The sequence below is a fragment of the Dermatophagoides farinae genome, chromosome 1, assembly GCF_024713945.1.
Source record: "Dermatophagoides farinae isolate YC_2012a chromosome 1, ASM2471394v1, whole genome shotgun sequence".
Classification (NCBI taxonomy): Eukaryota; Metazoa; Arthropoda; class Arachnida; order Sarcoptiformes; family Pyroglyphidae; genus Dermatophagoides; species Dermatophagoides farinae.
The window spans coordinates 652,044-674,800 of NC_134677.1; the positions used below are offsets into that span (position 1 = coordinate 652,044).

At 30.3% G+C, this 22,757-nt stretch overlaps 5 protein-coding genes across 5 annotated transcripts; 4 read left to right on the forward strand and 1 right to left on the reverse strand.

Moving 5' to 3' along the window:
- The first annotated feature begins 6 nt into the window (after positions 1–6).
- Positions 7–7,114, forward strand: LOC124492770 (histone-lysine N-methyltransferase E(z)). The gene is made up of 6 exons (XM_075731807.1): positions 7–1,680; positions 5,168–5,643; positions 5,710–5,795; positions 5,866–6,421; positions 6,496–6,735; positions 6,811–7,114. Exons 1-6 carry the CDS (start codon positions 188–190, stop codon positions 7,035–7,037), a joined length of 3,078 nt encoding a protein of 1,025 aa, XP_075587922.1. The 5' UTR covers positions 7–187; the 3' UTR covers positions 7,038–7,114.
- LOC124492771 (uncharacterized) lies at positions 2,405–4,526 on the reverse strand. The gene is made up of 4 exons (XM_075731822.1): positions 4,102–4,526; positions 3,830–4,028; positions 3,146–3,763; positions 2,405–2,911 (listed from the first exon to the last, which is right to left on the reverse strand). The coding sequence occupies exons 1-4, from the start codon at positions 4,448–4,450 to the stop codon at positions 2,488–2,490; spliced, it is 1,590 nt and encodes a 529-aa protein (XP_075587937.1). The 5' UTR covers positions 4,451–4,526; the 3' UTR covers positions 2,405–2,487.
- Positions 7,115–7,144: 30 nt separating the features above from the next.
- Positions 7,145–7,727, forward strand: LOC142597585 (uncharacterized). The gene is made up of 2 exons (XM_075731831.1): positions 7,145–7,374; positions 7,441–7,727. The coding sequence occupies exons 1-2, from the start codon at positions 7,194–7,196 to the stop codon at positions 7,680–7,682; spliced, it is 423 nt and encodes a 140-aa protein (XP_075587946.1). The 5' UTR covers positions 7,145–7,193; the 3' UTR covers positions 7,683–7,727.
- A 49-nt stretch (positions 7,728–7,776) lies between these two features.
- LOC124492768 (RNA polymerase III subunit RpIII128) lies at positions 7,777–11,685 on the forward strand. The gene is made up of 2 exons (XM_047055750.2): positions 7,777–8,482; positions 8,540–11,685. The coding sequence occupies exons 1-2, from the start codon at positions 7,886–7,888 to the stop codon at positions 11,279–11,281; spliced, it is 3,339 nt and encodes a 1,112-aa protein (XP_046911706.1). The 5' UTR covers positions 7,777–7,885; the 3' UTR covers positions 11,282–11,685.
- A 1,790-nt stretch (positions 11,686–13,475) lies between these two features.
- On the forward strand, positions 13,476–15,927 carry slou (homeodomain transcription factor slouch). Its single transcript, XM_075731811.1, has 3 exons — positions 13,476–14,043; positions 14,119–14,693; positions 15,064–15,927. The coding sequence occupies exons 1-3, from the start codon at positions 13,476–13,478 to the stop codon at positions 15,766–15,768; spliced, it is 1,848 nt and encodes a 615-aa protein (XP_075587926.1). The 3' UTR covers positions 15,769–15,927.
- The last annotated feature ends 6,830 nt before the right edge of the window (positions 15,928–22,757 follow it).

Below are 22,757 nucleotides of genomic sequence, written 5' to 3' on the forward strand. Positions count from 1 at the left end.
CTGCTGCCATCTATAGAATCGATAGTCGATATTGATACCGTGTCAATCAACTCAACAAACACACACAAATGGGAATTTACTTATTGTTGATCGATCTGGATCTGAATAAAAAATCCATTCACATTCATTCATTCATTCATTGATTATCATCCATTTTTTTTTATTTACGATACGATTCATCATCATTATGCCATCGACGAATATATCACTTTATCTGGAAAGTATACGTTCATCAAAAGCTCCATATTATTGTCCATTTCAGAATTGTGGTAAAAGTTTTCGAAAAATTGATGCCATAAAAATGCATCTGAATAATATTGATCATGCAGAAATTTCACCAACATTTTCATCGACCGGTCGACGAATAATGCCAACAACAGCAGCAGCGATGAATACGAATGAAAAACGATCTACGACGACAAGAGATTTGAAAAATAATGACCATGAGAAAAGGATTCGAATGATTCAATTTAAATATAAATGTCAATTGGTAACAATACCAGCTGAAACTAATATGAAAATGAGATTTATATCGATGCCTAAAGTTGATAATGCTGATACTAATAATTCGGCAGCAGTTGATGAGAAAAAGCCCAAGAATCGTAAATCGAAAAATAAATCAATAAGCAAAGCTTCGGCAACAACAACAACGACGACGACGATAACAAATCTAAAACTACCTGAACCATCATATCGATTGTTGAATTCAGCTGATAATGATTATAAAGAGCCATCTGATTCATTGGCTGCTTATTATCGATTTCTAGATGATTCTATCGAAGAAGAAGACCAAATGAAAGTCGAATATGATATGGATGAAGAGGACGCAGTTTGGTTAGAAATGATCAATAAAAAACGACGTGAAGATCGTCTACTCGATGTAAATGTTGAAACATTTGAATTGATAATGGATCGATTTGAGAAGGAATCATTTTTTCAAAGTCAAAATTGTGGTGCCGATATTAGTTCAGCCATAGATGAGGATGCCGTCTGTTCAATATGTTTTGATGGTGAATGTCATAATTCGAATGCTATACTATTTTGTGATATGTGTAACATTGCTGTCCATCAAGAATGTTATGGTGTACCATATATACCGGAAGGTTTATGGCTATGTCGACGTTGTCTTCGGTCACCATCGACAGCTGTTGATTGTGTTCTATGCCCGAATAAAGGTGGTGCATTCAAACATACCGATGATAATCGTTGGGCACATGTTATATGTGCACTTTGGATTCCTGAAGTTGGATTCGCTAATAACGTATTTCTTGAGCCAGTCGACAGTATTAATGCTATACCAGCGGCACGTTGGAAATTATTTTGTTCAATTTGTCATCAAAGAAATGTTGGTGCCTGTATTCAATGTTATAAAAGTAATTGTTATGTTGCTTTTCATGTTACCTGTGCGGTACAAGCCGGTCTTTATATGAAAATCATTCCGGTCAATGAAATAACACGTCAAGGAAATGCTGTTGTCACGATCAAAAAATTTGCCTATTGCCTTAATCATGCACCAGTTACAAAGAATGGCTGTTCCAATGGTCTTTATCTAAGCGGTGATGAAGATAGCCGTAGTGAACCAATCAATAACAAAAATAATAAAAAAAGTAAATCAAAAAATTCTCGTAAAATAATTAATGATAAACGTACGTCCACATCTATAATATCGATTCCAACCATACCGAATGAACGTTTATCGAAAATATCTGAATTGGTTTCATTTCCACGAAGAAATGAATTTATGCAACGATTATATGCATATTGGAAATTGAAACGACAATCACGTAATGGAATGTCATTATTACGACGATTACAATATACAAATTCTACAATGAGAATCGATATGAATAAAGAAAAATCATCAAAACGTGATTATATAAAAATGAAAAATCAATATAAAAAATTATTACAACTAAGACGTGATTTAGAACGTTCACGTTTATTATTGGAATTGGTAAGAAAACGTGAACGAATCAAATGGAAAATTATACGTGAAACACGATCATTTTATACTTATAAATTGATTCCATATAAAATGTTTCTAATTCATCTGTTGGATAAAGTTGTCGAAAAAGATATGAATCAATTCTTCATTGAACCGGTCAATGTGGAAGAAGTTCCTGATTATCGTGATTTTATTAAAAATCCAATGGATTTGGGTACAATGCGTAAAAAAGTCGATGAAAATCAATATATATCGTTTGATCAATTTGAAAATGATTTAAATTTAATTATCGATAATTGTACATTCTATAATGAAAAAGATACTATATGGCATAAAGCAGCTTTAAAATTGAAGATACATATCGATAATATTATCGAAGAGAATCGTAAATATTTATCCAACTATGATACGAATACTGGATTACATTCATCGTCTGATAATCAAGAGGTGAGCCACATATATTAATTTAAATGAAATGAAATTTTAATTTTTTTTTTTGTATTTGATCTATTTACAAGATTTTGTTCGCTGGTGATGCTGAATCATGATGAATGTCTTTTCTTTTTTCTTCTCGTCAAAACATTGGTCATCTCATCATCGGATACATCGGCTTCATCTTTGGCTGTCTTTTTTGTTTCCATGGTCGATTCATTGCCATCATCATTTTCATGTTGACTATGTTTTATACGCATCAATTGTTCAATTTCAGGATTCATACCTTTAAATGACATACGACCGTATTTAAGATTTTCACAAAAAATAAAACTATTTGTTGCCAGAAATTTATCACCTTCTTTTTGACATAATTCCAATAGTTCTTGTTGTCTTGATGATGATTGTTGTTGTTCATGACGACGTTGTTGTTCAGCTTTCTCGGCATTCTCATAATTTTCTTTACTCCTTTGCATGAATTTCATTTGGAGTAAATTTTTCGATAATCCAGAGCTATTTCGTTTCATTTTTTTTAAATTTAATGTTTATTTGTTTCAATTATTGATTATTATCATCTATCAGATTTTTTTTTGGAAAGAAAATCTCACGTGCACTTGGCTATTTGAACCTGGCGAACGGTAATGGGTAAAAATAGAAAATTTAAATTTGAAAAAATTTTTTATTTTCAAAAAATTAAAGTGAAAAACAAATTAACATCAGTGTGGAGGATTCTGTTAACACCATACTACTACTAGTCTCATTTAAATATTATCAGGATCGGAATCATTTTCATTGACAATTGTAATCAATTCTTTTAATTCGTTGTGTTTTTTCAAATCTTCAGGTAATTTATTTAGCTTGCTAATAATGATGGCAATAAAATTATCCAATGTTTTAATCTCATCCAATGATCTTCGATGATTCTCTTCCAATACGGCACGATTACGAGCAAATTTTTCTTTCAATTTTTCCAATGTTTCTTCTTTCAGTCGCAATTTTTCGGACAATTCAGTATTTTCTAATTTTAAATTGATCTGTTCCAAAGACATACCATTGTTGATCAGTAAATTTTTCAATTCAGCTATCTCAGTTTTTAAACATTGAATATTCTCTTTTTGTTGGTCGGAAATTTTCAATTTTGAATCTAATTTGTTATTGTTATTATTATCATTATTATTGACAATATCACTATGTTGTTTTGGCAATGATTTGAGAAATTTTTCGGCAATTTCCAATTTCTTATCAAAAGATTCATTATTGATTGAACATTTTCGAAAATCTTCAATCAATAATGATAAATCATTATCATTGGAACATTGGATGAATGTATCATGAATACAATTGAGAAATTTATCCATTTGTTGGCCATATTTTTCATTTTGTGCTCTGAAAACAAAAAAAATTGATTTAAAAAACAAACAATCAAAATATTCATGTTTGCGTTTCACTTACAATGTTGTCTTGTATTTATCATTCAAATGTTTGGACCAAACGACTACTTCTTCGAATTTTTTTTTCTCTTCTATCCATTCACGTTTTTCATTGAAAGCACGTTCTTCCAAATCTTTGAATACAGTATTTTCGGATGTTACAAAATCCAGTGTTTCTCGTAATTCTTTGTTTTCATTTTCCAATTCTTTAATACGAGAATCTATCAACAAAAAAAAACAAACAAACAATCATAAAATTATCATCACGATGAGGAAGAATTTAGAAAAACAAACCTTGTTTATTGTCTTTATTAAAAATGGCCAAAAATTCTTTATGTCTAGTTTCAAGTGTTTTCATATTATCAACAATTTGTGCCATTTCAGTATTTAATGATTTATTTATCATTTTTTCTTGTTCCAATTCTTGTCGTAATTCATCATCGGTTTTTGTATCATTATGATGATGATGAGGATTATTGGAATGATGGCCACCTGTTTGTTTTGATGATTTGATTTGTAATTCACGATATGATTGCCATAAACGTCCATGTTGTAGTTGTAAATGTTGTAAATCACAAAAATATTTTTGTATATACATCCCATAAACATTCATTTGTTCATTATTTTCTTGTTTATTATCCATTTTTTTCAATAAAAATCATTAGAAATTAAAAATTGGATGGAATGTTTTTGTGTGTTGTCTTGTGTTGTTGAAATTATGATCAGACAAAACGCGCGGTCATCGACTCAATTGAATCATGTTTATATGTTGAAAGTAGTATCCATTGTGTGTTTCAAATTCTGATTGTTCGTTGGTTTTTGTTTTGTTTTGTTAAAGAAACAAAAAAAAAACCAACGAAATTATAGAAAAAAAATGACCACGTTACAAAATTGGAAAAATCAAGTGGAAAAACTTTATAAAGAAATTTTAAGAAAAAAACATGATAATCATATCAAAACGGTTGAGGTAAGTTTTTTTTTTTTTTTTTGGTTTCGTAAATTAATCTGCATCTGATTTGTAATTAGGATTTGGCAAAGAATAATCTGCAACGATTATTGAAGAATAAATTGTTTAAAGCTGTTCAAAAATCAAGCCTGGATGGAGAAAAGATTCCACCACCTATCGAATTTGATGATGTTCATCCAAGAATCGAGGTATCAAAAATAATTTTCTTGATTTTTTTTATTCATCAAAATGATGTACTTTTGTTGATAGCATACAATCGTCGATAGTTTCGAGCCATCACGATCATTTGTTATACCTAAATATTATCTCAAAGATGTTCCAAAAACACCATTAATGTAATGTACCAAATACATCTTTTTTTTTTGGTGATAATTAATAATAATCCTAATCAAGGCATGTTTGGGCACCAGTAATGAAAAATGTTCATATCGATGATGAAACAACTTTACATCATATACCATATCTTGGTGATTATGTTTATGAAAATGAAGATAATTTTATTGAAGAATTATTAACAAATTATGATGGAAAAATTCATTGTGAAAAAGAAAATTTTACTGATGATATTCTTGTGGAATTAATTGATAAACTTAATCCATTGGTTCTGGTGGCTAATGATGATGATGATGATGATAAAGATGGTTCGGAAAATGTATTTGAAATCATATCGAATGTTTTTGCTGATAAAGGATCAGCTGAAAATTTAAAACAACGTTATGATGATTATAAAATCAAAAAACTCGATCCAATGGAAACACCACCAAATATTGATGGTGATCTAGGAAAAGTTTATTCATTCGATAAAATAATGCATTCATATACGAATCTATATTGTCGCCGTTGTCATACATATGATTGTACGGATCATAGTAAGTTGAATGAAAAAAAAATGTCGAAAATCTTTTGACAAAAAACCTATCCCATTTTATTTACAGCATTTTATAATGTAAAATTTCGTAGCAAAAATGAAGGCCGTAATAAAAAACAAAATCCATGCGGTAAAGAATGTTATTTAAACATGGTAAGTTTGGCTAATTTATAATTAATGTTTGAATAAAAAACAACACTTAAACATGTGAATTTATGTAAAGGAAAATCTATCAACCGATTCTAGTGATGAAGATCCACGAATAAAATCAGCCATTTTGGAAAAAATAAAATTCGATTCCTGGAACAATTTGGATCGTACATTATTCAATGTGGCCATGAAATCGTATTATAACAATTTTTGTAATATTGCAACATTGATTTCTAAACCATGTATCGAAGTGTTTGCCTATTCCGAACACATTAAAGATGATGTTGACAGCGATGACACCAATAATGCATATGAAGATATGCGTAATAAAAAGAAAAAAAAGAAACCAAATAAATGGTCAGCACATTGTAAAAAATTACAACTGAAAGATTCATCATCGAAAATATTGATTAATTATACACCATGTGAACATTTGGATTCAAAATGTGATCAATCCTGTTCATGTGTACGTAATAAATTGATTTGTGAAAAATATTGTGCCTGTAGTAAAGATTGTCCTGAACGTTTTCCTGGCTGTCGATGTAAAGCACAATGTAATACAAAACAATGTCCATGCTATTCAGCTGTACGTGAATGTGATCCAGATATTTGTGGTACATGTGGAGCTGGTAAGTTTTGGAATGTTTTTTTTTCATTTTTTTGGTTCTTCAATCGATATAATGATGATTTGTCTTGCCAATAGATCAATCGGACTTGCAAAATGTTCGATGTAAAAATATTGCTATTCAACGTGGCCTAAAAAAGAAATTAATTCTTGGTGTATCCGATATTGCTGGCTGGGGCATATTTTTAAATGATGTTGCCGAAAAAAATGATTTCATATCTGAATATTGTGGTGAAATGATCTCACAAGATGAAGCGGATAGAAGAGGCAAAATATATGACAATAATGGCTCTAGTTTTCTATTCAATCTCAATAATGGTATTCTGTTGTTTTTTATTTACAAAAAAAAAAAAAAATAACTTGACGTTTTTGTTCATTCATACAACTCTATAGATTATGTAATCGATGCAAAACGTAAAGGAAACAAAATTCGTTTCGCAAATCATTCAATCAATCCAAATTGTTATGCTAAAGTAATGATGGTCAATGGTGAACATCGGATCGGTATATTTGCTAAACGTAAAATTAAAAAATTTGAAGAATTATTTTTCGATTATCGTTATGGACCAAATGATCAGCTGAAATTTGTACGAATCGAACGTGATCAACAATTGAATTGAATTTTTTTTCAATTAATTATTATTTTCAGTTTTAAAATTTTTATACTTAATGATATGGATTAATAAAATTTTCAAAAATTCAAAAAACAAAAAAAAAACAAAATGGATTTATTCATAGATAAAGTGACAACATGCAAAACATCGTGATCATCAAACATGGCCAAACAACAACAACAATCGAGCAATAGAGATTTAATTTTATGTGAAAATAAATTCTTCGTGGATAAAAGTAAACCGGAGAATTTATTCAATTTTAAATCAGCCGAAAAAAGGGGTGATGATAAACAATCTACTGGAAATGACTCGTCATTCAAAACGGAAAAATTAACATCAAATGGTTTGTTCGAATGATTCTCTTTGATATTTCTGTCAATTTCAAATTTTTTCCTTTTCAAAATACTAGTTCTTCCTCGAATAAAGGATTTTATGGATGCATTGAAATCAAAAAATCCTTTGGATGAATGTTATAATATCGAAAAAGATGATGATGATGATGATGAAGAATCCAACGTAGATGATACGAATTTGGAACCAAAGAAAAAATTGCAATTGGATATATTATTGTTTGAAAATGAAAATGATTCCGATGATTCTAGTGATGATGATGACGATGATGATGATGATGATGATGGAGAAGATACTTAATTAGAAATGAAACAAAAAATAAACTTTAAATGTTTTTCACTTTAATTTTTTTTAAATAAATAAATTCCATGTCTATTTATACCTAAACGTTTCGTCTTTGTTAAAATAGTATCTCACGTGTTCGGTTTTTACGATTCGATTTTTTTTTCTTTTGATTTTCATTCGTTTGTTTGCTTGTTTGTTTAAAAAATTTCCACAACAAAATGGGTAAACTATGGAAGATTGTTGAAAATTATTTCAAAGTTCATGATATTGCCGAACATCATATCAATTCATACAATAGTTTCATTGAGAAAGGTATGAAAGATATTGTTGCCGCCAATGATCGTATTACATCCGAAGTTGATCCAGATTGGTATGTGAAATATTTAAATATTCATGTCGGCATGCCAGAATTACGTGATGGCCACAATAAACATTCATTGACACCGCAAGAATGTCGATTACGTGATCTAACATATTCGGCACCAATCTATGTTGATATTGAATATACATATGGTCAAGATGTTTTAACACAAAAAAATCTATTGATTGGACGTATGCCAATAATGCTTCGTAGTAATAATTGTGTGTTGAATCAAAAAAATCGTGATGAATATTTCCAATTACAAGAATGTCCACTAGATCCAGGCGGTTATTTCATTATTAATGGTAGTGAAAAAGTGATTTTGATGCAAGAACAACAATCAAAAAATCGTATTTTTACATTTAAAAATGATGATGAAGTTATTTGCGAAGTAACAAGTATTGCTACGGAGAAAAAATCTCGTCTTACATTACAGATGAATAAAAAAAGACAGGTAAGTTTTTGGTTTTTCTTTGCAAAAAAAACTGATTATTTTATCTCCTCCTTGTAGATAATGGTCAAACACGGTGTTTTCAAAGACGGTGTACCTGTTATCATCATGATGAAAGCAATGTCCGGACTTAGTGATCGAGAAATTACGAGCCTGATTCTTCGTGATTGTAAACGTAATATGGAAATGTTTAAGCTGCTATTGCCATCGCTTGAACAATGTATTGAATCGAAAATTTATTCAGAAATCAATGCATTGGAATTTATTGGCAAAAAAATTAGCCTATCAAAAGAAAGTAGTCGTCATCCAGCTATGATTGCATATGATATAATCTATAATTCAGTATTGACGCATATACCCGTTGTGAATGATTCATTTTATCCGAAATTTTTCTATTTAGCATTCATGGTACGGAGACTTTTGTTGGCACATATTGATCCAGAAAATCATATTGATAATCGTGATTTTTATGGCAATAAACGTCTAGAATTGGCTGGAACGTTGATTGGTTTTTTATTTGAAGATGCATTTAAACGTTATAATCTAACGATAATGAGTACGGCAAATAAAATGATACCAAAAGTTAAAGTTTGTCAATTCGATGTAACAAAACATATGACCAGTAATCTTATAACACATGCATTGAATAATGCAATCGCAACCGGTAATTGGTCCATACGACGTTTTCGTATCAATCGTATTGGTGTATCACAAGTATTGTCACGATTAAGTCATTTGGCCAGTCTGGGAATGTTGACTAGAATTAATTCACAATTTGAAAAAACACGTAAAACAACCGGTCCACGATCATTACAATCATCATATTGGGGTATTGTTTGTCCAAGCGATACACCTGAAGGTGAAAGTTGTGGCCTAGTGAAAAATATTGCACTAATGTGTCAGATATCCACTGAAGATTCGGACGACGATATTGTACAAATTTGTTCTGAATCAAATTTCGTTCTTGCATATGGTTGTGTTGATCTAGATCAAATTGATTTGAATCTTTATTATCTATTCATAAATGGTGTTATTGTTGGTTATGTTACCGATCCAAAACCATTCACTACATTTATGCGCCAAAAACGAAGACAAAGCCAGATACCAAAATTTACAACAATATTCACAAATAATTATCATCAATCTGTTTATATTTGTTCAGATGCAGGAAGATTATGTCGTCCATATATAATTGTCAATGAAAATGGTGAACATCGTCTTACGCAGGAATTATGTCAATTAATTGAACGTAATGTCATGAATTTTAATGATCTTATTGATTTGGGTATAATTGAATATCTGGATATGAATGAATTGAATGATTGTTTTATTGCATTAAATGATGATGGTATTGTGGCTGGCCATACAACACATATGGAAATTGAAGTATTCACCATTTTAGGTATTTGTGCATCAATTGTTCCGTTTCCACATTGTAATCAATCACCACGTAATACATATCAATGTGCTATGGGTAAACAAGCAATGGGTGTGATTGCATTGAATCAAAATCTTCGTAATGATTCATTGCTATACACTATACAACATCCACAATATCCATTGGTGCAAACAAAACCAATGAAAATGTTTGGCTGGATTCCGGCCGGACAGAATCCTACCGTTGCCGTTATGTCATATAGTGCATATGATCTTGAAGATGCTACCGTATTGAATAAATCCAGTATACAATTAGGTTATGCACGTTGTTTTGTGTATAAAAATGCAAAAATTGATCTGAAAACTTATCCAAATCGTAGTTGTCGTGATACACTGTATTATCCTCGTACGACGAATGAATTAACTAGAACACAGAATAAATATCTGACATTGGATTCGGATGGTATAGCATCACCGGAAAGTTTTGTACATTCTGGACATATACTGGTGAATAAACAATCACCTGATGTAATGAATAATAAAAATCTGCTAGCACAACAACAACAAACCAAATATTATGATAATGGTCTTGTTTATCGTTCGGAAAATAGCTCCGTTATCGACAAGGTTACTATTTCTAATAATGATGATGAATTAGTCATAAAAGTTTTATATCGTCAAATGCGTGCACCAATTGTTGGCGATAAATTTAGTTCAAGACATGGTCAAAAAGGTGTTATTGGTGCCATATTCAATAAATCCATTTTGCCATTCACAAGTTGTGGCATTAGTCCAGATACAATAATGAATCCACATGGTTTTCCATCACGTATGACTGTAGGAAAATTGAAAGAAATGACAGCATCAAAAGCAGCTTCGTTGAAAGGAACAATACATGATGCGACAGTTTTTAATGGAACACCGATGGATGATTGTTTTGATATTATGCATCAACATCATCGTCTGTTTTCTGGTAAAGAATTACTTTGTTCTGGCATAACTGGTGAATTATTACCAAATGAAGTTTATATTGGTCCTATTTATTATCAACGTTTGAAACATATGGTCATGGATAAAGTCCATTCACGATCGATTGGTCCAACCATATCGTTGACTAGGCAACCAACTGAAGGTCGTTCACGGAATGGTGGCCTACGAGTTGGTGAAATGGAACGTGATTGTCTTATTGGCCATGGTACTTCGAATTCATTATTAGAACGTTTTATGTTCTCAACGGATGTTTATGAAGTAGAAATTTGTCATAATTGTAATTTTTTAGTTGCATCAAGATTCTGTATGCTTTGTAATTCTTCGGACAATGTGACTAAAGTACGTATACCATATGCATTCAAGCTATTGGTACAGGAATTGTTTGCAATGGGCATACATCCGGCTATGGGTTTTTGTTTAAGTAAAAAACTTTGAAAATTTCTCATTTACATTAATTATCGCCTTTTTGTTTCACTAACTAAAAAAAAAAAAAAAAAATGGAAAAATCCATTGACAAAAAAAAAAGCCAATGAAAAGATGACAACAAAATATTGTTCAAGCGTGGCCAAAACAAAAAATATTTTGTCATATGACACATGGCCACACACATACACACATATAATTCAAATTAGTGTCCAAATTCATCATCATCATCATCATCATCATCATTGGCAAATGTCGCCAAAAGTTCAAAGATTTTTTTTTTAATATGAATAGATAGCATCGATTGTTTGTTGCCGCCAATTGTCTATGTTTTGTGATTATTATTACATCATTCACTATTTTTGTAATATTTGTGTAGTGAAATAAAAAAAATCATATTTTTAAAAACAAGAAAAGCGTTTTTTGTTGTTGTTGTCGTTGTTGTTGCCGAAATAAAAGTCGGCAAATTACAAAAACAGAATTTTTCGTTTCTTTTTTTTTTACAGAATTTGTGGTTTCAAATGGAATGAATGGAAAGCATTGTTTTGTTTCTGGTTTTTTTCTTTTGAAACGATTTTGTCAATCTGTTTTTTGGTGGATAAAAAAGAAAATTTTTTTTTGAATTTCGGACAGAAAAGAAAAAAATTGACATTTGTCATCATCATCAATGAATGAATGAATGAATGATTCTTGTAATTTTTATTTTTTTTTTTTTTGGTAGCAAAAAAAAAAAAGATTCAATTAAAGAATCGTTCAGTAAATGAATGAGGAATGAACAAAAAAAAAATCTGATTTATCATTCTGCTGTGTAATGATGGGGATGGGGGCAAATAAGGATAAATGACGTTTTTTTATTTTCATCATTCGTTTGCCAAATTGCCAAATTGGCTCATTGTAATCAAATTCAATACCAAAAGAAAATGATTATTCAAATGACTGATTTATATATATTTTCAATGTGCGTTTTTCATTTTTAACATTTCTCGTTGTAATTTAGCTACTGTAATAATTTAAATTGATGAACATGAACAATGAATTCTTATTTCGTCGTCATCATCATCATTATCCATTTCGGTGTTCACCGTGATTATTTACACGAGAAAAAAAGAAGAAGAAAAGATGACATTTATAATTGGATCATAATCATTCCATTCAGACTAATGAATGAAAATGTTTTTCCGCTAAATTAATTTTTTTTTTCATTTTCTATTTTGATGAATAAATGAATGAAAAAAAAAACACAAGATGTTTACCACCACATGTTGTGTTGATAATTTGAATTTTAAACTGTGAAAATTATTTTTTTTTCAAATTCTGATTCTGATTTATACCTAATAATTATCGATTCATTCATTGATATTTGGAATAATAAATCGATCAAAGTTGATCCATTCACCTTTGTTCAAATCCGGATGCCGGCCTATGAACAACAACAACAACAACAAACCAGAAAAAAAAATCAAACAATCAACCAACCAACCAACCAACCAGAAAAGAAAAAAAAATGGGCGAAACATACAACAGACAGCAGAAAACAAACCAACAAGCAACACACATATACACACACACACACACAACCAATTTTTTTATTATAAATCAGCCAACCATTTTTGTTTGGCATTATACTAAACACAACATATTTCTCCTCCTTTTTCGATCTATCTATTTTGCTATTTTTATATATATATAAAATGTAGCAACCATCAATAGACACAAAGTGGTTTTTTTTTCCTGAATATAGATGTGTGTGTGTGTGTGTGTATGTCATGCCTTTTAGCAGAAAAAAAGCCACAACTCACTATATATATAACTCTGGTAATGATGATTTAAATACATCAGACACACATACACACAGACTGGATTTTCTTTTGGAACTGCAAAAGTTTTTTTTTGTTTGTTGCTGAAAAAAAAAATGAAACAGAAAAATTTCGCGCGCACACACACACACACATCATTTGATTGTCGTTTTATTATTATCATCATTATTATAGTTTGTGATTTGGATGCTACGATCATGATGATGGAAATCATTTCACCACCGATACCACCACAAGAACAACTACAATAACTGTAAATAAGTTGATTTGATTGATTCAAATTCATTAACCCATTTGTGTTTGTGTGTGTGTGTCTGTGCGTGTTTTGGAAAAAAATGATTGATAATAATAAAAATACAGATCAATTGACTAAAATGAACAAAACAATCATGATGAATAATATTGGTTGCAATAATAATGATTATGATAATGATAATGATGATGATGAACTGAATAATTGTTCAAAAACAACAAAAAATATGATTGAATTTATATCGATGAAAATGAATAAAAAAAAATCATCACCACCATCATCATCAATGAAAAATAATAATGTGAAAAACATGGCAACAACAACAACAACAACGACAGCGACAACAACAACAAATTCTACAAGCACATCATTTATGGTTGAAGATATATTGAATCCATATAAATTTATGGGCCAACAATTAGGTTTAAATGATTTTTCATCATCATTATCATCGTCATCATCATCATCATCATCGATAACGGCAACTGCAACAACAAATCAAAATACAACAGCGGCGGCTGCTGCCGCCGCTGCTGCAGCTGCTGCCGCAGCAGATTATCTATTGCGATGGCAACCATGGTTAATGAACAATAAGAATAATCATCATCAACAGCAGCAGCAGCAGCAGAATCATCATTTCAATGATTTAAATTTATCATTTTATAAGCCTTTTCTTAATCATCATCATAATCACCATAATGATTGTAAGTAATCGAAATTTGATTGATTGATTGGAGAGAAAAAAATCGATAATAATCAATAATAAAAACCTTTTTTAGTATTTAGTGATTTAAATATTGATTCTCATCATTATCCACCACCACCACCACCACAACATCGACATTTAAATCTAATGAATAATCAATCAAAATTAGCCGATAATAATAATAATGATGCTGAAATGAATTCAAATTCATCAATAATTAGTGGTGATGATGATATTGATGATGAACAAATGGAAAATGATCATCATGATCATCATAATCAAGATGATAATGATGGTTCATCATCACCAATAATATTGAATAGCGATAGTGAAACAACCACAACGACAACAGCAACAAGTTTCTATTGTCAACAGCAGCAGCAGCAACAACATAATAATAATTTAACCGTTTTAAATCCCGGTAATAGTAATAATAAAAAGAAATCAAATTATCAATCATCAACATCAAGAACAGGAAATACAGAAAGAAGCGGTACTGGTGGAAAAGGTGGTAAACCACGTCGTGCACGTACAGCATTCACTTATGAACAATTAGTGGCATTGGAAAATAAATTTAAAAATACACGTTATTTATCTGTTTGTGAACGTTTGAATTTGGCATTATCGCTGAGGTTAACGGAAACACAAGTAAGTGTGCAAAATTCGTCAACACACACTCACACACACACACACACGCACGCAAACAACTCAAATAAAGGTCAAAAGTGGGGGTCGAGGTCGAACCGAAGAGGAGGAGGAAGAAGACGATAATTATCGTAAATTAGTCATTTGAGATGAGAGAACATCATCATGGCTCATTTGTATCGTATTACGTTTTCTTGTGGTGTGCGCGTTTCACACTTGTAAAAATTTTGCTAAATTTTTTTTTTGCTTTTTTTCGTCCGAAAAAAAGCATCTGTCATACACGTGTGTGTGATGGATATTTTTCTCAATTTTTATAAAATTTTCTATTTTTCTGTTCTTTTTTCTCTTTGATAAAAATCTAAATGATAATCAGGTTAAAATTTGGTTCCAAAATCGTCGTACAAAATGGAAAAAACAAAATCCTGGTATGGATGCTAATAATCCAAGTGGAAATAATAATAACGGTAGTAGTGTAGGTGGAAATATTATTGAAACAATCGGTATTGGAATCGATACAAATGGAAATCTTGGTAATAGCCAATCATCATCAACATTGATTAATAACCAATCAGCAGCTGCAGCTGCAGCAGCAGCAGCATTTGGAATTGGTCATCATCATCATCATCATTCGCATCCACATCCTCATCATGGACATCATCCTCATCATCATAATAATCCATTAATATCATCATCATCGGCTGCATTTTTATATGCACAACAATTGGCCAATTCATTTGTAGCTGTTAATCATAATAATAATCATGGAAATAACAATGGTAATCATAATCAAACGACCGATAGATCACCTGTAACAAATCATTTGATTGCTGCAGCAGCAGCAGCCGCATCATTTAATCATGTTCATCATCATCATCAACAACAACAACATCCTGTTTCATCATTATCATCATCGACGTCATCATCGTCATCGTCATCATCATCACCGATTGCCATATCATCATCTTCATCATCATTAGCAATAACGACAACAACAACGACGACTATAGCCACATCAACATCCACTAGTAATGATACAACAACAAATGAAACATTTTTAACACAGGCTATTTCAATCTAAAATTGGGCAATATTTTTATTTTGACAAATTCAAAATTCATTATTCATTGTCATTGTTTTTTTTTCACTCATTATTTCCTATTTTCTTGTTATCTAATAAATCTTATTTCAACCTAAAAACAAAAAAAATTATAATTGACCAAATCAACAAGCAAAAAAAAATTCCTTTCTCTCATCTGAATAATAAAAATGATGCGAAATAACAAAAAAAAATCAATCATTTTGCAAAGAAAAAAAAATTAGATTTGATTTCCGTAAATAATCATTCGATTTTGGATCTATTGATTCATTCTATCATCATCATTGAGTTGAAATTGATTTTAAATCTTTCTCTCTAACTTTTGCATTTGGTTCGAATTCAATTGAACAGAAATTGATCATGTTTTCCGCATCATTTTATTATTCAAGGGCAATTGAATTCAATTTCAATTTCAACTATTTATTGCTCAATAATAATAACGATCAAAAAGTCAAAATGAATATATTCACAATTCAAGTGTGTGTATAATGAAATTCACAGCAACAGAATAAAGAATAAAGAAAATGAACCAATGACATTTATAAAATAATCATTGTCGTTTATAGCCAACAACAACAACAACAACAAAAAAGACATGGCAGAAATTCTAGTGAATTAAGTGATCCTTCAACGGCCAAAAAAAATAACCAAATTTCAGAAAAAAAAGGGAGCCAAAGAGATTTTGACTTTGGAACATTTTTTGGAACTCTAATAAAATGATCATCATCATCATCATAGACCATTGAACGTAAATAGATGTATAATTTAATATATATATATATATATCTGTGTGCGTAAATATAGTATATATTCAACTGACCGTATTATTAAGTGATTGAGATTTGATTACATCACATACAAACAACATACACACACACGGAAAAACAGCTTTTTTGAAAGCTGACTATTATATAATCGGGATTGAAACGATGTGATTGAGATAGATAGAGACGGAGAAAATTCAAGAAGCATTTAGGATGAATAAAATGATGATGATGATGATGGATTCGCGAGAGTAAATGGCAATTATTTAGCATGAAATTCAATGATGATGACCGTCATCGTCGTCATTGGAAATTTTTTTTTCCGGTTGAATGAATGAATAAAATATCTATAATGTGTGTGTGTGTGACAAATAATTCCTTAATAACCATATCCAGAAACGTGAAAAATCAACGAGGAAAATTTGTCTGATGTTTTTTTTTTTTTTTTTTTGGTGGGGGGAGAGGGAAAAATGAATGAATGGAAAAAAAACTTGACACACTGTTTTTTTTTCATAGAAGAAAAAAAAACACTGGGAAGAATGGGTGGTGATGGTGGTGGTGGTGGTGTAGTTGATTCTATCGAAAATTCTGTCAACCAATAATAGCAATGTCGTTATTATTATTAGTCATCGGATTCTTTATTCTGAATGAAGAGAAAGAGAATTATGATGATATAATAATAACAAGAATGAGATATATAAGATGATGATGATAATAATAATTTGCATTTGATCATCATCATCACCATCAACAATCATTGAGATAAAGTTGACAATATTCTCTTCGTTTTCTTTTCTTTTCTGGCCAAAAAAAAAGGAAAAAAAAATATTCACCCAAACATTATTATTATCCATTACAAAGAATAATAATATTTAATAGCTGGGCTATTTTCTGAATCTTTTGAATCGTTACAATTTTCTTTTTTTTTTTTGGCTACTTAGATTTTGTTCTTGTTATGTTATCGTATAATATTACACATCAGCAACAGCAAAAGAAAAATGAATGAAATGAAACATGGCCATTATCTTTCAAATATGTCATCATGGTATATATATGTGTGTGTTGTTGTTGTTGTTGTTGTTGTTGCATCGTTTCTTATTTCTCATTCATAAATGTATACAACGACGATGAATTTGAATAGAAAATTTTTTTTGGTAATCAAATCAAATAAATATTATGTTTAGTACATTTAGTCTTATTGGGGCGGTGATTATATTCTTGAGTTGTTGTTGTTGTTGTTGTCGTTTGAAATGGAATTTCTTACAAATTGAATCTTTTAGTAGTGGTGAGATTTATAGGCTGAATCAATTGATTTCAAAAAAAAAAAAAAAAATTTCACAAACAATTTAACGAAATTTGCCAAATTTGATGACAACTTATCGTATAAATGGCCTGTATTCAATTCAATATTTGAAAGTTAGCTAATGATGTGATCAGAAAAGAAAAAAATGCAAAAGGAATCGGAATATACATCATCATCATCATCACGATCATTTTCATGGTAAATGAATTTATATTTTGAAATGATGGTGGTAGTATTCACACAATAAAAACTGATTCTTTGATTTTTCTTCAAAATTGCAAATTATGTACATATCACATCATCAATATTCGCAAGTTTTTTGTTTCTTTTTGGTTTGTGTGTGTGTGACAATTTTCAAAGACCAACACACACACACACACACACACACAATCCACAATAGACCCTAGATTCTCTATTTCAATAAACGACAACAACGACGATTGGAATCGATTGATGATGATGATGATGATGTCATTGTATCGCGATTAAGTTACAAAAAAAAAACACACACACACACTGACTAACTAGGTTCAATTTTCGAGACAAATTTTTTTTCTATGATATGCCACCATATTATTAATATATGTGTGTGTGTGTCTGTGTCCACCCTCTCTCTAAAATCACCCAACCACCACCATCATTATCATCATCACAATGATGATCGACTGGAACATAATGATAACATAGCATAGCATTATCATTATTATTGAATCAAGTTAAACACGTCAAGTAATTCTACACACACATAAACGCATTGATTCATTCATTCATTTTCGATCATTTTTCATTCAATCGATGATGATGATGATGGCTAAAGCAACGAAAAAAAAAATTGATCATCATCTGATGTGTATATTAATTCAGATTATTTTCTTTTTGCTAAATTGTAAATCATCATTATTATTATTTGGTGGATTCTCTGGTTACTTTGTGTGTATGCGTGCATTCGATTAGGAATCATTATTCAAAATGGCCAAAAAAAAAAACGCTAATGAAACAAACAAACAAAACAAAACAAAACGAATGAATAAACGATAAAATTGAAAAATCAACAAACAAACAATGTGATTATAAAAAACAACGAATCAAGTCAATAATAATTTGTTGATGATGCTAATAATAGACATTAAAGACAGACAGAATTGGAATGTTTGACAAATTTTTTGCTTTCTCCCCAAGAAAAAAAAATAAACGCTTGTCACACAAAGAAAAATTCATTCATTTGGTTATTCGAATCAAATACATCAATTTGATCAAACAAGAAGTGAAGAGAAGCAGAATGACAACAAGAATCTCTAATGAACATATATACACCACTAACTAACTAGATGGATGGATGGATGGATGACAAGAATTTTTTTTTATTATTATCATACATCTGTAATTAATTATTGTTGTTGTACATAAAAATCAAGAATCATCACCATCATCAACTAAATTCTATGGCATTGGCTTTGCTATTCAAACAAACAATAATTAATTTGAGTAAGTAAAAAAAAATGGAATCAGATCATCATCTGATCATTTTTGTTGTTGTTGCTGTTGAAAATCGATTAACATTATCATCAAAAATCATTCAATTTGAGACAGGGATTTTCTTCTTTTTTTTTGGCCATTTGCCAATATATATCAATTTATTCAGGCTATTTATTTAGGTTGTAATCTTGTGAATGAACGCACACACACACGCATCACCATCGAAAGAAGGGGAAACTGTAAATTTTGCTTGTAAGGGCAGCCTCGAGTATCAAACACAATCAAGCAATTCAATTATAGTAATTGGATTACAACATTTCACACCAATAGACACACACACACACACACAATTCATACATAGAGAGATGGAAAGAATGAGATAGGACAGGATATCTTTTGTTCAGAAAAGAATTAAAAGTGAAAAAGTTGAATGAACAAAAAAAAAGAAAGAAATTTGATCCAGAATAGAGAGAGAAAATTGCTTTTGTTATGTGGATAATTGATCATGGAGAAACTCTATTTATTTACACAAATTAGAAAAATAATAATCAATCAATCGATTAATTTGATTCGAATACAAAAATGAATCGATTACTTACGAGGAAAAAACAAAAATGATCAAAAAGCGGAAATTTTTTTTTTCAGTGGTCAAAAAAAAACACAATCATCATTGGATATCCGGTCAAATTAACTTAGTAAATTTACTTGATTTTAATTCAAGAAAAAAAAACACAACCAGAACATGAACCAGATGTAAAATTTCCCATTTCAGCAGCCAATAAAATGAATGGTGAAATCATCAAAAATCTTAATTATAATCATCATCAGCAGCCAGTGTAAGGAAAGAGAATCGCATCATTGAAAAATAAGAATTAATAAAGAATTTTTAATCGAAAAAATTTCAAAGATTAATGCTTGATTACCCATCACTAGGAATTTAATTGATTTGATTCATTCATTCATTCATTCATTGTATGAAGTAATGTTAATCGGATCACACATTCTAGCTAGAGCACTCAATCATGGTGATGATTGATAATGATGATTAGTGATTAGTTAGTCAGTAGTAGTAGTAGCACATTAAATAGTACTTGGTTTATTATATTTGATTGAATGATTTCCATTTTCGTATGGATAATGAATTCTTTGGTCCAAAATTCAATTAACTTATTATTATTATTATCATTATCAATACACCAACCATACATACACACACACGAATCATACTAGCTAACTAATTTCTTAGAATAAATAGACAATATGTGAATGAATGAATGAATTAATTGATGAGAGATGTAAAAAAAAATAGATAAATAGATTCGATTAGAATTTTTTCTATGGAAATGAATCACCATCATCATCCATTATATAATAGGCATGCTTGATGATGATGATGATGATAATAATAACAATCTGATAAGTGATACGCACACATACATACATACATAATGATTGTATGTAAATTGAGACCAATTAATATTGTGTGTGTGTGCGTGTGTGTGATATGATTATATTGCTTGTTTTTGTCGATATTCAGCAAAAAAAAAAAAAAAAAAAATAACAAAGATCAACAACAACAACAACAAATGACATCTAATTAATTTGTGCATCAAACAAAACAAAAAAAATTCAAATACAATTACATCAAAGACATTGAACAATTTCCAACTAAAAAAAAAATTGTCTCACACACACACAATTACCAGAATGAAAAGCAAAATGTCAAACGAGATAGATATAAACTTTATTGAATAATGGAAAAAAAAGCTAGACAAATGACAAATGAAGTGAGTGTGGTAATTAGCATGAATCACTTGCACCAGCACCAGCAGTAACAACAAATATCGATGTCAATATTCCAATTATATTCAGGGTGTGTATGTGTGTGTGTGTGTGAGAGAAAGAGGCATCTTTTTATATTTTCTGTAGTGTTGGTGGTGGTGGTAGTGGTGGGGGAGAAACTGTGATTCACTATTACGATGATGATCATGATGATGATCATCATCATCATCATTATGAGGAGTGAGCAAGAGAGATTCTTTCTCTATATCCAATATTGGGTAATATGGCCTGGTGAATTGAATGAATAAATTAGATCCATGAATAATCTCTTTTCATACACACACACACACACACACACATAGTGCCATATAAAACCGGGTTTAGTTTTTCGTTTTTTTTTTTGATGTTTGGTGTGTGTGTGTATGCTTTCCATACACGAAATACTAAATTAAAGGGGCACACACATACATATCATACATACAAACATCACATCTGGATGGGTCTATGATCCAGAAAAGAAAAAAGGAAAAAAAATATAAAGCAAATTGGCCGACGCGTGTCACACTTATACTGAATGTTTTTTTTTCTCGTTGGCCAAATCCAACGAAAGGGGGACCAGCATCACCACCACCACCACCACCCCCAAATAAGTTTTTCGTGTGTGTGTGTGTGTTTGTGCAAGAAATGAAGAAAATTCATTCGAAAGAATATCATTACTAGCAACACATCACTAAATAGAGAGGAATATTATGAATCAAGTTAAGTTGAATGAATGAGTGAATGGGAGACTATATTGTGTTATGCTTCAATAATAATTGAAAGAAAATTGTCTCTTTAAGGTTATTATGTGTGTGTGTAATGTAATAGTATATTTATGAAGCGTTAAATGAGTCAATTTGTGGCTTAACTTTCATATATACATTATACACATACACACACACACACAAAATGTGACAATCAATTCATTCACATTCACTGTATCATATTCAATGGATATATGATTCGATTCAATTGGATTGGATTCGATTTTTACTTTTTCTTTTTTTTTTTTTTTTTTTGCTTCAGACAATAAATTGTTGTTGCCCTCTTTCATTCTATTCAATTCATTCATTTGAATGTAACAACAACAACAACAACAACAACGATGACTATTGAAAATGAAACAGAATATATTTCGGGGTAACACGAACCACGAATTCATTCATTTCATTCATTGTCAAAAATAGTTAGTGAATAAATAAATAATAGTGAAACGAGAAAAAAAAGATTTAGTTTTTCAAAAGTTTGTCGCGCGCTTTTAAATTTTTTTTTTTTAAATTTTCGTTTTTCTTGTTACAATAATCTGTGTGTGTGTATGGCACCAGTAACCAACTAAATGAATGAATTACTTGATCGACGAGAAGCTAATAGATTTTATGTGGTGGTGGCGGTGGTGGTAATGGAAAAAGAAGAAAAATTCAAAAAAAAAATCTGTCTCAATTTTTTTTTCTTTTTTAATGAAATGGTCACACTTCAAGTAACTCACACAAATGAATGTCAAAATTGAATTGAATTTTGTTATTTTTTCCGTTTCATTTCGTTTATTTTTACGATAAATAAGTGTGTGTGTATGTTGGTCTGTTTTAATTGGAGCTAATAGAGCTATT

Bases quoted from the DNA above. Each gene is read 5' to 3' on its own strand.
- LOC142597585 (XM_075731831.1), top strand. From the start codon at position 7,194: ATGGCCAAACAACAACAACAATCGAGCAATAGAGATTTAATTTTATGT. The intron at 7,375-7,440 runs GTTTGTTCGAAT...TCAAAATACTAG, and splicing joins GGAAAAATTAACATCAAATG to TTCTTCCTCGAATAAAGGAT.
- slou (XM_075731811.1), top strand. From the start codon at position 13,476: ATGATGAATAATATTGGTTGCAATAATAATGATTATGATAATGATAAT. The intron at 14,044-14,118 runs GTAAGTAATCGA...AACCTTTTTTAG, and splicing joins TCATAATCACCATAATGATT to TATTTAGTGATTTAAATATT. The intron at 14,694-15,063 runs GTAAGTGTGCAA...AATGATAATCAG, and splicing joins TGAGGTTAACGGAAACACAA to GTTAAAATTTGGTTCCAAAA.
- LOC124492771 (XM_075731822.1), bottom strand. From the start codon at position 4,450: ATGGATAATAAACAAGAAAATAATGAACAAATGAATGTTTATGGGATG. The intron at 3,764-3,829 runs GTAAGTGAAACG...TTTTGTTTTCAG, and splicing joins GATAAATACAAGACAACATT to AGCACAAAATGAAAAATATG. The intron at 2,912-3,145 runs TATTTAAATGAG...AACATTAAATTT, and splicing joins AATGATTCCGATCCTGATAA to AAAAAAAATGAAACGAAATA.
- LOC124492770 (XM_075731807.1), top strand. From the start codon at position 188: ATGCCATCGACGAATATATCACTTTATCTGGAAAGTATACGTTCATCA. The intron at 1,681-5,167 runs ACCGAATGAACG...ATCCTAATCAAG, and splicing joins ATAATATCGATTCCAACCAT to GCATGTTTGGGCACCAGTAA. The intron at 6,422-6,495 runs GTAAGTTTTGGA...TCTTGCCAATAG, and splicing joins TTGTGGTACATGTGGAGCTG to ATCAATCGGACTTGCAAAAT.
- LOC124492768 (XM_047055750.2), top strand. From the start codon at position 7,886: ATGGGTAAACTATGGAAGATTGTTGAAAATTATTTCAAAGTTCATGAT. The intron at 8,483-8,539 runs GTAAGTTTTTGG...TCCTCCTTGTAG, and splicing joins AGATGAATAAAAAAAGACAG to ATAATGGTCAAACACGGTGT.